Source organism: Hevea brasiliensis, chromosome 18 (genome assembly GCF_030052815.1).
Source record: "Hevea brasiliensis isolate MT/VB/25A 57/8 chromosome 18, ASM3005281v1, whole genome shotgun sequence".
NCBI lineage: Eukaryota > Viridiplantae > Streptophyta > Magnoliopsida > Malpighiales > Euphorbiaceae > Hevea > Hevea brasiliensis.
In genome coordinates, this window is record NC_079510.1 from 35,676,837 (window position 1) to 35,694,301 (window position 17,465).

General features: G+C 35.8%; 1 protein-coding gene across 2 annotated transcripts; it reads right to left on the reverse strand.

The window, feature by feature from the left end:
- Positions 1 to 553: 553 nt before the first annotated feature.
- Positions 554 to 8,532, reverse strand: LOC110641908 (probable phospholipid-transporting ATPase 8). Of its 2 annotated transcripts, none has more exons than XM_021793797.2 (11): positions 7,516 to 8,532; positions 4,891 to 6,275; positions 3,868 to 3,978; positions 3,500 to 3,776; positions 3,124 to 3,212; positions 2,944 to 3,052; positions 2,660 to 2,869; positions 2,438 to 2,563; positions 2,032 to 2,130; positions 1,447 to 1,581; positions 554 to 1,271 (listed from the first exon to the last, which is right to left on the reverse strand). In XM_021793797.2, exons 1-11 carry the CDS (start codon positions 7,897 to 7,899, stop codon positions 675 to 677), a joined length of 3,522 nt encoding a protein of 1,173 aa, XP_021649489.2. In that variant the 5' UTR covers positions 7,900 to 8,532; the 3' UTR covers positions 554 to 674. The 2 variants fall into 2 exon arrangements, with proteins under 2 accessions (XP_021649489.2, XP_021649488.2); XM_021793796.2 differs by having other exon boundaries at positions 1,447 to 1,638.
- Positions 8,533 to 17,465: the final 8,933 nt, after the last annotated feature.

Below are 17,465 nucleotides of genomic sequence, written 5' to 3' on the forward strand. Positions count from 1 at the left end.
ACCCGAAAGCTCAGTGCTCACAGAGGCCCAGATTACAAACAAATCCCAAAACCCATCTTCCATCATTTATGGGCAATTGGATGTAAAGAGAAAGGGAAAGGACCACTCAAATTACAATAGAATCAAACGTGGAGTTATTTGAATAAATTCGCAGGGTAATCTGATTGTTCTTCCTGAAATAAAAAGTCGGCTTTCAATCTTGTATGGGTTTTGATTTTGCAAATATTACAATGGCCCAAGGATGTTGCAGTGTCTTTAGGCAAATGGCTCATGATTGTTTTAATGGACATGAAGAAATTCGTAACGTCATCTCCTGCCACGTGCCTCTGGCTTTGTTTCAATATTGTGAAACTTTATCATTAGTTAATCAGTATTAGTCTTTGCTCATGTTAATTAGTATCAGTTTATATGATGCCAAATGCCTCATTAATAATATGTTATGATTTTAGTTCTAGATTGCTAGCAGTTGTTGGGTGTTTAAGAAGTCCGAATTTTACTATCCACGCTATCCAGTCGAATAAGATTTATTCTTGTTTGCTAAACCACCTTCCCATGCTGAAACAATATTGACATTATCAAATTTACACTGCTAATCTGCCAATGTACAAGAAAATGATCAATAAGCCCTGCACTAACACACCCTAAACTCATATAGGTCAATATACAGGTGCTTTTTATTGGTTCCTCTGCTCTAGTTTTTCCTTGAGTTGATGTATTTTCCTCCAGACAGAAGTTGGCAACTCGCCTGAAATTTCAGTTTCAGCGCCTTCTGATCTGCGGTGGATCTGTATTATGTCGTGGTACATTGGTCGGAATCGAGACTGAAATGCCCTGTAGGAAAAGTATGGTAGCAGGGTGGCAATGACAACAAGAAGAGTGACAAGCCAGTAGAGAGGGCTTGGAGAACAGGCTTCCACAAGAACTCTATGTGCTGTTGTAGATACAATAGGTGAAATGGAACCATATATCACCAAAAATATGTACCAGAAGGCTGTGCTTCCCCAGATGAAGAAGTGCTGGATCCAAGTGAAGTAGTTGATGGACAATGCCATTTGGCAATTTACAGTCCACACTACGCATGTATACATTGTGGCCCCGAGGATCCCGTAGTCAACCACTTGACCATCTCGCCGGAAAGCCTGATTAATCATGGAGTTGGTGGTGAAGAAGAAGATAATTATGGAACTAAGGACTGCATTACACATCCAACCAAGAATACGAGGCCAGCTGAAGAGGATGTTTTGTACTCCCTCTTGATATAATAATGGATACTGTAAAGAGATGACATACAATCAATAATTGGTCGAAAACCCACAGCACAGACACATGCCATTGTTGATTACAAAGCATAACCCTTCTGTTGATTTTACTAATAAGCAACATCGCTGCATTAAACTACATATACAAATTTCCATGTAAGATCTTAGGTGGACGGTGATTGTATACCTTAAGGCAAAGTCTCGCAGAGACATCCTGATCGAAAACACCGAGAGCAATTACAGGAAGTGAAGTGAAGAAGACATTGTAGAATGACATGTACCAATCATTATATGCAGGCTGGCCAGAAAAAGAAGTGTAGGCCTCAAACCAAAATAAAGTAAATCCGAATGTGAGATTCTTGTAGAAGAAGTAGCATATCTACATTCACCAAAGAAATAACAATGCAAGTATTTAGTTCAATTTCATGTTAACCAATAGTTTACCATCATTCCACGTGTAACAGAGAAGAAAATGATCACATTTCCTTTTCTTTTTGCTTTGTTTTTCGAAACGATTATATTCTGTCGAAAAGGAACAGAAAAACCACAGATGATACGCATCATAAAGCACTAATTGCATCATGAAAAGCAGATGTGCAGAGTAAGCAAGAGAGAAAATCGGTGAATCTTCCCTTGCCTTCATTTGCAGTATTATAAAGTCATAAAAAAATTATTTCAAAGATGCTAAATGCCAAAGGTGATTTCCATATTTCCAAACTGTTATCATTCATTTCTAGAGAGATGGGAATAACACAGGAAAACACAGTTTTACCATCATTGATATTCGCCTGTAACACCAGTGGCCATGTACCAGCAACAAACGTTCCAGAAAATAGAATTGAGCTATTGAAAAATCACTTGCCATCACAGCCTGCAGCCAAAGATATTACCATCAGCTAACTTTCAACTGAGACCCATGAGTTGAACGATAATTAAAAATGCTTCAACTGTGACCCATGGTTAAACTATTATAGCAGACCCACTTTCTGCAAAATAATGATATAAGAAAGAGAGAACAGGTATTACAGGCCTATATGGAACTTGGACCTATGTACTCAACAAGAAATATTTGCAACAGCCAATATTTAGTCATTGTAAATTAGAGCTCTGGATCTGAAATGTGATGACAATAAAACAATTAAGCACCTGTATAGTTCCTATCAAAAACATGTACTGACCTGCATTCCTTCAACACCACTAATCCCAACTCCAATATCAGCTTCCTGAAGCATTCCAACATCATTTGCTCCATCACCAATTGCCAGTGTTGTTTTACCTGTTTGTGTTTTCACCAGTCTTGTAACCTGCATATCTCCTATATTTCTATTAGACCGTTTGACATCAGTTACAATAGAAAATGACGACTTCCAGAAAACGGATGAGAATGGGCATATTCTTACAAGGGCTTTATGTTTTGGTGTAGAACGACAGCATATAACAGAAGCACAGCCAAGTGCAAGCTCCAAAAACTTCTTCTCCAGACTCTTGTCCAGCGCGAAAGATAAAGACTTTCCATCAATCACTAAACCAAATGTAAGTGAGCTTTCTTTAGCAGAATTAAGTTGAGATTTTCCGTCTCTTATTTGTTCCGTCACACTTACAAGAGAAGCCTAGAATAATCAAAGATTTCAGAGATTTCACAACATTAAAAAGATATTCAACCACCAGCATTGAAATTAGATACCTTAGAAACGGCATCCTTATCCCCTTGTTTTTCTAAAGCTTCAATTTCTGGGGTGTCAAGAGTGATAATAATCTGCTTCATTTCCTGTCTCAGAAGACTACACGCATACCTGTAGAAATTATGTTAGTTATAATGTGAAACCTTCAGGATAATAATTCGGCCTAATACTTTGTAACATACCCTATATTTATTGCTGTTTCCATCTTGTCGCCAGTTAAGACCCATATTTTAATTCCAGCATGTGCAAGCTTTTCAATGCACTCAGGGACCTAAACATGAGAGAACATATCAATTCTTATAAACAAGCAGAAGTATAAATAGGCAAATTCAACTCCAATATACTGAAATGGGCTGGTTCTGATTTTGATTATCAAGGGGATTAGCATCCAGTTTTATATTGACGAGACATCCCAGAACATATAAAAAGATGACACTAGTGAAAAGATTGTCAAGAGGTTGGTTGGACTACCATGAATCATAAATTTAGAACTACTAAGAGCAAGAGTTCCTCCATTTTCCACCTATGTAATCAGATTTTTTCAAGTTTGATGCCTACCTTCTTCTGCAGTTTGTCCTCAACAGCTGTGGCACCAAGAAGAACCAAATCCTTTTCAATTTTATCAGCAATTTCATCCACCAATACATCTCTGTCAGCTGTTACTGTTGCTTTGGCTTTTGAAAATTCTTTTTCCCAAATCGTGTACTCATCTTCACCAATCTCACGGTATGCAACTACCAAGGTTCGTAAACCTGCCTCTGCATATCTTTTGACATGGTCCTTGGTCTTTGCCTCAAACAATCGCCCACCTTCTGAAAGCCTTTCAAGCATTACACTGTAGATAGGCAGAGAAATGAAAACATGAGTTTTATTGACCAATTTACAACTTCATAAATTATAAAGTTTCTTTGCATCAGGATTCAAACCTGTCTGCACCCTTACAAAGAAGCAACAAGTCATTCTCTTCACTTCTTACAATCACAGACATTCTTTTGCGAGAACTACTGAATTCCAGAACTTGAAGAAGCTCGTATGTTCTAGAATATAGAAAATGAATCACATCAAATGCTTGACTATAATCAATGGAGGAAAAGTTCAGAAATAGAGAATAGTATACATCTATAAGAGGAAGCATCGTGTGAAGTTCTATTTTAAGTTATTTTTATTCTGCTACTAACTAATTGTAGATGATTCAAGTTTGAGGTCCGCAACAGGTATTTTCCCATAGGGCTGAAGGTTTTTCTTTACTTATCTTTCACTTTCCCCCATGCCCAAAGACAGCTACAACCTTCATATGGGGAAATAGGGAGCACTTCTAATAAAATAAGGACCATAGGCACTTCCAATACAGCAATATAAAGACTTCTCCCCACCTTTTTAGTAGTATGAAACTTTCCATCTTGAAAACAATGAAACCTCTAATATATCAACTTTCACTGCACACTATCCTTCAACTGGTAATTTTTCTTCGTTTGGACGTGTTTCATATTTTACTAGGGAAGTTTACAATTTCTCTAGTTTGGCCCTCAACTAGGCTTTGTACGCAAACACTTTGGACCTTGATGCTCATGTTGAAGGCTTCTTACCATAGGATGAATAGAATTTCATAATATAAGGAAATGAAAAGATGGCTCAATGTTATGCATTGTATTTGGAGTTAAGCAGCAGTGATGTTACTCATGCTTACTGGGGAAGAGAGGGGGAAATCAGACGCAACTCAAAAGGATTTACATGTCTTTTTCATATATTGCCAGTAAGGATGGAAAGACAGAAAACATCAATTAGCGGTTTCATATCTCACCTACAAAGTAATTTGCAGTGACAATTGATCTTGAGCAGCACAAAGGGTGCAGCTAAAAAATTTTTTATTGAAAGAAAAAAGCGATATATGCACTAAAAAAATTTTCAAGAAAAAAGGAGAAAGGGGGGGATGTATCCTGAAAACTCACCTATCAAATATTTTAGCAGTCTCAGGGTCTAGCTCATGCAATGAGATTCTTGTTTGTTTCCTTTCAAACAACTCAAAGCCAACCTCCCTTGCAGCTATGACAAAGGCTGCTTCATCTGGTGACTCAGCTTCATAGAAAATTTCACCTGATTCTTTGTCTTTTTCAGGAACTGCAGTATTGCAAAGGGCTAACACTCGAAAGAACTTTTGTATGACATCTGAGTGAGGCTCATTAACCCAATGACCATTCATTATACGTTTATCTCTGAAGTTGAACCCCTTGATTTGCTTTCTTGAGTAAAATGTATCACCATCATCATCTGGTTGATCAGATAAATTACCGTCATTTTCCAGTGGTCCATCACTTCTTCTCCCTGCCAAAGCTCTTTCCACTTCTGTCATACCACGACCATAAGCAATCCCTGCTATTGAACATTTGACAAACTCCATCGAGTTACATGTCAAAGTACCTGTTTTGTCAGATAATATAGTATCAACCTGCCCAAGTTCCTCATTTAAATTAGACGTTCGTGCATGCGATGGCCTGTCAGTTTCCTCATAGTACATTTCTTGATCTTGGTTAATGAAAAGGCACTGTAAGACCTTGACAATTTCAATGGACACATATAAGGATATTGGTATCAAATATCCATACAACATAAGTCCAGTCAGGAAATGGAAAAATGCAGCAAGTGATGCTCTTCGAGAGTCATAAAACACAGTTGTAGCATCTGGTCGAAGATACCACCTTCTATACTTTCCACCACTAATATCTCTTTTAGTTTCAATTCCGAAAAATACAGAACCAATAAATGATATTGAAATCAACATGCTGAAAAGGATATATACTATCTTGTCCATTTTTCTCTCAATCTTACTCCTCTTAGAAGGAGGATCCACAGCATTTTGCATCACTTTTGTGTCATGCCCAGTGAAAATAACTACACCATAGATGTATTCAGTGTTTTTGAGCTTAGAATCTCTCAAAAGAACTTGCTGGGGCAAAAGTGGGTACTGGCTTCCATTATAATGTGGGTACTGGTTTCCATTATAATGCAATGTTCCAACAAAGCTATATAGATTTTCATTTGGGTCCTCACACCTGACCACAGCCACAAAATTTTTGAAGGATTCTTCATCACGCAGAGAGGACGTCACCTCCAAGGCATGCTTCAACTTTAAATTAGTCTCTCCATCAAGATTCATGGTCTCAACATAACAAATTCCATCCTCATAGCTCGAAGAAAGCAGAAGCAGGTCAGCAGGAAAATATTCATCCTTGGACACCTTAACAAGGTCCCCAACTCGGAGATTCTTCCATTTGCTCTCATTAAAAGTATAATTTTTGCCATACACCCTGACCTTTCTATTATTAGCCTCTATATCCTGAAAACATTCATAGTTTCAATTTGTTATCTATGAGTTCAAGGGGAATTTGGTTGAAAGGAATAGACATGCATATTATTAACAAAAGTTGATTGAATGACCTAATGTTGCATCTGAAAACGCAAGAAGCATACAAAGACTATAAGAGAAGCAACATGGAAAAGCCAAGATAGAAAAGTATCCCAAAAAAGGAGAGAGGAAGATGCATATAAAATGGATCACTAGCTGTAAAGGAATATGCTCTTTCTGCAAAGCAGTAAAAATTACTATTTTGGAAATGCCAAAAAAATGCAAAGAAAATCCACATCAACCCTTATATCTCAATTGTGAATTGCACAATTAGGATATGGACATTTAACCTGTTAATTATCTTTCAAGCATACAAAAGAGCATATCAGAAACTTGAGCACAGGAAAACTTCAAAGATTACATAAATAATTACAAAGATAGATCGACCCATTCTCAATTTCAGCCAACAATTATGGGTGGGAAGCAAGTCTTCTAGTAAACTCATTAATATAACAATAAATTATTAGGGGAATTTGTTGTTCAGCAGTCCTCAAATCAATGAGAAGTTTGTTGGTTTATAAAGATATATGTGGTGATTGAATGAACTTATACAATGTTACATAAATTAAATAAGTAGAAATGTACATAGAAGGTATCATAAGCAATTGCCAAGGATCTAATTAGCATCAAGAGCAACCAAGGAGGACATTGCCATGATAAATGCAGTTTCAATATTAGCTCAAATATAGCTCTGTGTTAGAGAAATTCAATAGATTAAAAATTGTTTTGAGTGATCTCTATAACTTCAGTCTGGTAATGCCACGGAAAATAGTTTCCCTTCCTTTATTTCACATCCCCTACCCTTACCTCAAAATGCACTGACCTTCCTTTCCTATAATGTCCCAATACACGCATAAATTTTTAAGAAAAATATATTGTCATCTAACTCTTAAGGAAATATATCATTCAATTGCTACAGAAGAGAGAGAGAACTACTTTGGATATTGGCTAATCCATCCTTGAGAAGGCCCCTATACTTAATCGTCCTACATCTGATATAATTTCAACCAATGTCATAATGTCTCTGAGAAATAAAATGCGAGCAGCTGACTTCAACATTAAAGATTCATATTATACTACAATTTATGAAACAGAACACAAAACATACTAACAACTACAAAGCCCAATAGCTAAAAAGAAATATCACAAGCAGAAGAAAAACAATTATTACCTGTTTTCTCCGCCTCCAATCTTCAACACCTTCTTTAGCCATAGTAGCTCCAATCACTACTATCAAAGGTGCAAGAACGCTGAGTGCTGTATAGGGGGCCAATGGACTAAATGAAACACAAGCTACAACAAGGAAATATATATTTGCAACCCTCCTAAACTGCTCAAACAAAGACTTTGGTATAAAGTTAGCCGCTGTATATTTGGTAGTTGATACATAATTCCCCCTATAATTTAGCTGAATTGCCTCTGTATTATCAGGGTCATTGCAATACACCACCCTAGAGTATCCTTTTTGCCCAATTTGAGCATGGTCTTCTTTAAATGAAGATTTACAACACGAAAACGAATATAACTTGCTAAAATGTAAGCTTCGCCTAGTCATTTTTGGGATTGTATTCAAATGGGTCTCTTCAATTCTCCCAGATAGAAAAACTATGACCAAATCAAGTTCTCCCCTTATGTCCACATTTACATTAGCAATCGCAAAAAAAAACAACCAAACAACTCACAACTACTGACAAAAACAGAACATACTCATTATCCCATATAGCAAACGCCTTAAATCTGAAAAACAAAGATAATCTAAAGGAAAAAGATCAAGCACATAATTGAAATGTTATAACTGAAGTTAAACTAAACCATCAAAAGAACCATAATACTGAAGGCTTTACTAACCACATAAGCCTTAAACACTTGTAACTTTGAGATTAGCAAGAAATAGAACATCAGGGAGAAGAAAAAAAAATAAATTTTAAGCACAAGTGAAAAACATCAAGTATCCATTCAATCCCATCACTGAGGAAATGAAGCTCAATGTAATTACTTGAACAATAATATTTTTGCAATCACAAGAGCTAAAAATGAAGGCTTCCCTTGGAAACTTGAGGACCCTATAGATTGTGTGTTGCTACGAAAATTCCTTACTTTCAATGGAAGGTCCAGAGATCTCTTACTTGCACAGAGAGATAGAGGTTAAAAAAAAAAGTGAGCTTTGTATGAGTGTGTGAAGTAGTTAGCTTTGCCGCTTTAATAAGCAAAGAGAGCTTCAAAACGGTGGCGAAGGAGGTGATTATTGACGGAGAAAGATTTGGCTGCTGTCTTCAGTAAACACGTGGCGGATGACGCTAGGACAGTCATTGAGACATAGTGATGTGTGGGATCCCGAATTGCTCCTCTGCACCCTTCAAGAATGTTACCAGTAAACGACAAGGTCCATATGGTGTTGTTTTCATGAAAATACAAAAGGGCTCGTAAGACCCTACCAGTTAGCTAAGGGACAAGGACTCAACTTCACCTACACATCTTATCATCAAACTTCACAACTAAAATCATAATAATAGGAGAAGTTAAAAGAGTTTAAATATTAATGATTATTTTTTGTAAAATAGATAATAAATATTTTTATTATTTAAAATAATCAAAACATTATTTTCAATATATTAATTTAGAATAATTAAAATCACTTGAAAAGTGTATCCATCATTTACTATTACTCTAAAAAAAATTATTATTCAGTAAATATTAATTTAAACTTTATTCTATTATATTTTTTTATCTACTATTTAATTTTTTTTCCAATTCAAGACTTTGTAGGATTTTAATTAAATTTTAAAACATAAACCCTAATTAATTGAGATTTTTTTAAACCTAATTAATTGAGATTTTTTTTTACTATATTTTACGGCCAAAATTAACCTTTTGTGAGGGTGGAGAGGAGGGGTGGTGGAGAAGTCAACGAAATGGGACGAGCATGGATGGGACCATGAATTTGAAGAGCATATAATTTAGATAGACTGTTACCTCGTGCATTAAGCGACTCCTTTGATGTGATTGTTTCTGGCCCACACTCCCCCCCACGAAATACACACCGCCAACCCACATGATTGATTCATTCTAAAAATTATTATTTTAAAAATTATTATAATAATATAATTTTTAATTTAGTAAAAAAATAATTTAAAAATAAATAAATAAAATTTATAAATAAAATTTATTTATTTATTTTAAGTAAATTTTTTAATTTATAAATTAAATTAAAAATCATATTAAACTGTAAAATCAGAATAATAATTATATATATATATATATATGTAATTAAACTTATGTTTAAATATAATCTATAATAAATCTCTTTAGATCTTATATTATTTCTTATTCCCTTTAAGTTTTTTAATAATCTTAATTATAAATGTATTAAATTAATTAAATTAAAATTATCTTTAAATTATATTTTATTTATAAAAATTCTAATTATTACATCATTATAATACTTAATATGCCCACCCCATAGCTGCCTTTGTCCCATTTTAATGAAACAGAATTTACTCATCCTATTTAATTAGTGAATGTATATGGTCCGTTTAATTTAGACCATTTTTTATTTAGTATAATGAATAATATTTTGTAAATATTATATTAAATTGTATTTATATGATATTATGTATTTTTTAGAATTTAAGGTAAATAATATCAATTTAAAAAAATTAAAAAAATCAAAAATTAAAATATGCTTATATATATATATATATAAAAGGTGGTATCAACCCAATTGGTAATATATATGAGAAATATTTATTTAAATTTAATTGATTATAAATTGATAATATAAATATGTGAGTCTTATTTAAATATATAAGAGATTAATTTAAATATATATATAATTAAATTAATTAAATTAGTGGAGTTAAATATTACATTTTAGATAAATACATAAAATAACACTAATTTATAGCATTTTAATCATAGGGATTCTTAATCCTTCACCGCAGATTTAAATAAGTCACAAAAATGGTTTTAATTTGACAATGAGAACTAATAATTAATCCAAAATATAACATGCTTCTTAGAAATTTCTCCACAGAATGTGACAAAATAAAAAAAATTCTCTTAATTCAACGGTCCCCACATATTACCTATTTCGATAGTGAAAGTTTACAGAATATGTAATTTCTAAAATTTCAATTCAACCGTGGTAATTATTTTTAAATATTCTAATATTATAATTATATTAAATAAATGTAACTAAATCTAAAAATTTGTAGAGGAAAATGGTCATGATCCAAATTGCCAAACCGACACTAGAACTAGGATCAATATAAGGCTCTAAAAACTCGTAGTAAGTCTAACTATTTTCTAGCATAACCTTAAGCCTATTTTCAAGAAATCAATCAGATAGAGTCTAGCTATAAACTGATTTATCCAACGGGGAGTTTTTTAGTTCGCCCTACCTATGATTACAATATATATATATATATATATAGTTCAGCTCACCCTCACAACCCACAATCAATTAGTTTAATCAAATGGGAACTCAACTCCCTCATCCAAAATATATGTCCATCCTATTCAATCATACATACATAATATTAAGTTTACAACCTCAATTAATAATCTTTTACAGCCCCAAATCAATAAAATATTTCTAGTACATGTGAAGTTCTAGAGTTTAAATCAATAACATAACCTAAATATAAAAACAACGATTAGTAGACCTGCGAGGAAGAAAGTAGGTAAGTCACAAAGAAAAGTCCTTCTGTAGCCTGAAAAAAAATGGTTAACAGGAGTGAGCGTTCAACCTATAGATATACAATTTCTATAACTATCTAAGTCTAGTACATCCTTAAGAATGAAATGCAACATCTTCACACAAGTCAAGTCATAATCACACCAAAAGCAATCTGGAGCACTCACACACTCGTGTGTCAAATCCATACTCATACATACATATATATATATATATATATATATATATATATATATATATATGAAAGCTGATCCCTATACAGCTCTCTTAGTTTCAACCTCTACCAGCGAGATCAACTCAAAATCGGACTTTCTCTTAATATCTAAATGCGGGGGCCAGCGAGATCAACTTGAGTTGTGCCTACCCCGACTTATCCATAATAAGGATAGGGTCCCAGCAAGTCAAGCTCCAATTGCATCTACCCGTCCTACCCATATCCATATGCACACCACATGCACACCAACTCACGCACGTGACTCTAGATAGCCATAAAGCAATAAGCACAGCAATGTCATCAAATATAATTGCAATACAAGGCATGCCTAGTCAATAACTATGTACATATATCTATAAGTGATGCATGAACATGCCTTGAATATATAATAATATTGAAATTATAAGTAAAATCAATATCTACTCATGGTACTTCACAAGTCACTGTGGCAGCTGAGCGGAGGAGGAAAGCTAGCTCGACTCACCTAAACAATTACATTACAAACTAATCAATATTTACTTAATACAAAACTTTGAAAGAGTCAAAGACAGCCTAGGTTTTACAGAAAATTTGACAGAGTTTTTTCTGTACCTAGGACCTACCCAACCTGTAAAATGGTTCAAATAATACTTCTAAATTATACACCGCAATCCATATCCCATCAACATCATATGGCTCCTCCTAAGCCCTCCAAAACAGGCAATACTCATAAAGTTAAAAAAAATTATGTTTTAGTCTCTAAAACTAATATTTTATAAAATCATTCAAATGAGCTTTAAATTTTCTAAAATTTTGCCCCACTGTCCTTAACAATATTATAAAGCTAATGCAAAAAGAATTATAATTTTTTAGCTATCCATGAATATTTTATGGATTTTTATTATAAACCTGGCACTAGATAAACGAAGAAACATAAGGTTTAGGTTTACCTACACCAATTCTGATGCTTGGAATGCGTCTGGAGCATTTGCAAATGGTGGGGAGGACTGCAATTTCAATTCGATTCTGAAATGGCTCGGACAACCTGTCTGTCCGACTTAAAATTATAGATCCAGCCGCCAGTCAATTTTCGTGAAACGAAAGTACCTACGTAAAGCCCATATTACCAAGGATTAGAATATAATTTTTTACAAAATAAAATAAGCTCATTTAAAACCCGAAAAAATACTGTGAAGTCCGTGGGACTCGCCGCATTTTCAGTGTCAGAAAATTTTAAAATTTATATTGCCGCGAATCTCTCATCGAGTGGAGCACATCTGTACTCTCGGAATTTTCGTGGGGTTCCCAGTTTATGAGAAATTTAGCCTAAAAATAAAAATTAGCTAAAGTTTTTTAGGTTAAAATTGGACAATTTGCTTAATAAAAATTTATGATTTTGGTGTTTATGGAAAGCTCTCGAGGAGTAGAAGGTGTTTGGGACAAGACTCGGTCCGATTGGTGCCGGATTTGGCCTTGGAATTAAAAAAGTCGTGTGCGCAGAGGGGAGAACTTTGGCTCGATTTTCTAGCCACCAGGGACGTCGGCCGGCAGTGGGCAAGCTGTGGGGGGGGGGGGGTGTCGATGACTGAGAAGGGAGGGGCGGTGGCTGGCTAATGAGGGGAGAAGAGAGGAGAGAGAAAATGAAAGGAGAAGGAGGCTAGTGGGGTGACGCACGACGGAGGAGATAAAGAAGAAAAAGAGGACCAGTTTGATTCGACCAGCTTGATTCGGTCCGATTTGTTGTCGGTTTAATTCAGAATACCAAAAATTAAATTTTTTACTCTACCCTAGGACCCAAAACGAGGTCTAAAAATTCTGAAAAAATTTTAGAAAACTCAAAAGAATTCGTAGAGTCCAAATATATTTTTAAAATTGTCACATAGTCTTTAAATTAATTTCTTAAAATTAATGAAATTTATTATTTTAAGAAAATAAACCTGAATTTTAAATTTTAAAAAATTTTAAATAAATTTTCATAATATTTAATATAATAAAATATTAATATTTACATATAAAATAATTATTTAAAAATTAGGGGTGTTACATTCTTCCCTCTTATAAAAAATTCATCATCAAATTTTACACAAGGCATAATAGAATTACAGGATTACATATTGAACAAGTACGGGTACTTACTGCGCATGTCCCACTCTGACTCCCAAGTACATTCTTTCACTGATTGGCCCCTCCACAAAACCTTAACTATAGGGATCTGCTTTGACCTTAACTGCCTCATCTGATAGTCTACTATAGCTACTGGCTGCTCCTCAAAGGTTAAGTTTTCATTCAATTCCACTGTATTAGGTTGTAGCACATGGAAAGGATCATGAATGTACTTCCTAAACATGGAGATATGGAACACTAGGTGGACATGTGAAAGGCTTGGTGGTAACTCCAGCCAGTAGGCAACTGCTTCCACCCTGTCTGTGATTTCAAAAGGCCTTATATATAGGAGTGTTAGCTTGCCTTTCCTCTCAAATCTCAGAACTCCCTTCATAGGAGAGACCTTCGGAAATACATAGTCACCTACTGTAAACTCTACATCTTTTTGCCTAGGATTTGCGTAGCTCTTCTGCCTGCTGAAGGCTGCTTTTAATCACTCCCTGATCAAAGGCACCATCTTTGAAGTGTACTTCACTAGGTCAACATCATGTACCTTTGCCTCTCTAACTTCTGTCCAACACAGAGGGGACCTACACTTCCTGCTATATAGCATCTCATAAGGTGCCATCCTAATGTTGGAATGGTAGCTGTTATTATAAGGAAACTCCACCAATGATAGATGATCATCCCATTGACCTCCAAAATCTAGGACATACATACGAAGCATATCCTCCGGTGTCTGAATTGTTCTTTCAGACTGCCCATATGTTTGAGGGTGAAAGGTTGTACTAAAGTTTAATTATGTGCTAAGTGCCTCCTGTAGCTTTTTCTAAAACTAATAAGTGAACTGGGGTCCCCTGTCAGATATTATAAAAGTAGGAACTTCATGTAATCTGACTATTTCATGAATATAGAGCCTAGCATATTGGGCAATAGATAGGTGATCCGTATAAGTAAGAAATAAGCTAACTTGTTCAAACAATCCACAATCACCCATATCGAGTCATATCCATACGTGATACGAGGTAACTCAGTCATGAAATTTATAGTAATCATTTCCCACTTTCACTCCGGAATAGGAATATCCTGTAACTTCTTTGATGGCCTCTGATGTTCAAATTTTACCTTTTAACATGTTAAGTACTTGGACACAAAGTCTGTTTTGTCTCTCTTCATGCCATTCAATCAATACTTATCTTTCAAATCATGGTACATCTTGGTGGAGCTTGGATGGATATTGTAAGGTGCATGGTGTGCCTCCTGCATGATCTCATTTCTAAGGTTGTCCACATCTAGCACACATATCCTGAAGCCTTGCATAAGAGCACCATTTACATCAAACCCAAATTCACAATCTTCTCCCTGCTGTACCCTTTCTATAATTCTCATTAATTGTGAGTCCCTATGCTGGGAAACCCTGATCCTGTCCTACAGGTCTAGCCTTACCTTAAAATGTGCCAAGAGTGCACCTGCATCTGCTATATCCAAGACCAATCCTTGATCCATCAATTCATGCAACTCCCAAATCAATGGCCTCCTTTCTTTTGATATATGTGCCAAACTACCTGATGATTTTCTATTTAAAGCATCTGCCATTATATTTGCCTTTCCAAGATGGCATTGAATGGTGCAGTCATAATCCTTTCAGAAGTTCCATCCATCTCCTCTATCTCATATTTAAGTCCCTTTGCTAAAAAATATACTTCAAGCTTTTATGGTCAGTATATATCTCACATACTTCACCATAGAGATAGGGCCTCCAAATCTTTAATACAAACATTACAGCCGCCATCTCTAGATCATGAGTGGGGTAGTTCTACTCGTGCCTCTTTAGCTATCTTGAAGCATAAGCCATTACTTTTTTGTATTGCATTAAAACACACCCCAACCAACTCTAGAAGTATCACAGTACACCGTATATCCTTCTCCACTTATAGGCAACATCAACACAGGGGCTGTAATTAGATATTCCTTAAGCTTCTGGAAGCTTTCCTCACACTCATCTGACCAAAAGAACGAAATATTCTTTTGAGTTAACTTGGTTTGGGGAGCTATTATTCTGGAGAAATTATGCACAAAGCACCTGTAATAACCTGCTAGAAATAGAAAACTCTGCATCTCAGTAACTGTTATGGGCCTAAGGCAGTTAGTCACTACCTCAATTTTCTTGGGATCTACTTGAATAACTTCACTAGAAACCACATGTCCTAAGAATTAGAAGCTTTCCAGCCAAAATTCACATTTTGAAAATTTGGCATACAACTGGTGCTCCCTCAATATTTGCAACACCATCTTCAGATGCCAAAGTGATCTAAGAATGGCCTAAACACCTTGTTCATTAAGTCCATGAAGGCCACTGGTGCATTAGTGAGTTCAAAAGACATCACCAGGAACTCATAATGACCATACCTAGTCCTAAACGCTATCTTTGGCACATCCTCACTTCGAATTCTCAGCTAGTGCTAACTCGACTGCAAGTTTATTTTTGAAAAGTATCTTACTCCTTGTAGCTGGTCAAACAAGACATCAATCCGAGAAAGTGGATTCTTCTTCTTAATTGTCACCTTGTTTAACTGCCTGTAGTCTATGCACAATCTCAAAGATCCATCCTTTTTCCTCACAAACAGAATAGGAGCACTCCAAGGTGAAGTACTTGGCTGCATGAAACCCTTATCTAGAAGCTCTTGCAACTGCTCGTTCAACTCCTTTAACTCTACTGGTGCTATTCTTTAGGGTAACATAGAGATGAGGTTTGTACTCGGCACAAGGTCTATGCAAAACTCTATTTTCCTCTCTAGTGGTAACCCCAGAAGCTTCTTAGGAAATACATTCATGAATTCTTTGACAACAGGAACATCTTCCATATTTATACTTTTAGCAGATGTGTCCCTTACTAGTGCCAAATAACCCTGACATCCATGTTTCAACATCTTTTTGGCGCTAATCATCGATACCAGATTGCATGGAGCCACGCTTCTATCACCATTGAAACTAAACTCTTTAACTCCAAGTTTATGAAAATACACTTTTTGGTTTTTGCAATCTAGGGTGACATAATGAGTTGACAGCCAATCCATTCCCAAGATTACATCAAAGCCCATCACTAGCAAAGGAATCAAATCTACTGGGAGGATCTTTTCATCTACTACTATTGGACTGCCCAAAAAAACCATGTCTATGTCTATATTGTTACTAAAAGGGGTAGCTACAGACAAGGGACACTCTAATACTATAGGATTCCTACCCAACCCTAAGGCAAAAACAGGGGAAACAAATGACTATGTAGCACCCGAATCTATCAGAACACGTGCCTCAAAGGAACAGACTGGGAGAATACCTGCCACAACTGCATTTGAAGCTTGAGCATCTTGGTGAGTCAAAGTGAAAACTCAAGCCTAACCCCTGCCCTGAACTGCAGAATCCTGAAGTTGACTTCTGCCTCCAGATCTACCTCCAAATCCATGTCCTCCCTAACCACGACCCTGTTGGCCACTGTACTAATTGCCCGCTATGCTGGATGTGCCAGGATGCACCTGACGGGGCATATTATTAATAAAACCTTATGACCCCATCAAGTGCTCATTGAACATTGGACATTCCCTAGTAAAGTGGCCTTGTTGGCCTCATCTGAATCATCCACCAGAGCTTATTAAACAAGGCCTCGAGTGTGATATGCCAGATTGTGTGCATGGCACTAAGGAGGACCCTGAACTAGATCTAGAACTACTGTAGCCTAAACTCTAACTACTACTTAAACCATAACCTGGCCTGAATCCTCTGGTCCTATGTTTGTAGCCTGCTTTCTTATTCCCTTTAATCCTTCCGCTGTGGTGACTCTGGCTGCCACCCATGGTGTGCACCTGTGGGAAACTGGATGATCCTTTAGCCCTATTTTTCTTTGCTCTGTTTCCATCATCTCCCATATAGCTAATTTCAATTTTCTTGGCCTTATCCACTACTACATCAAAGGGTTGATTTAACAACATATCCAGGTTTGCATACTTCCTGTCCAGCCCCTTCAGAAGCCTCTTCACTTTCATGCTTTATGTAGCCACTATTATCGCTGCATACCTGCTCAGCTCTAAGAATTCAGAAGCATACTCATCTACAAACCTACCATTTTGTCTTA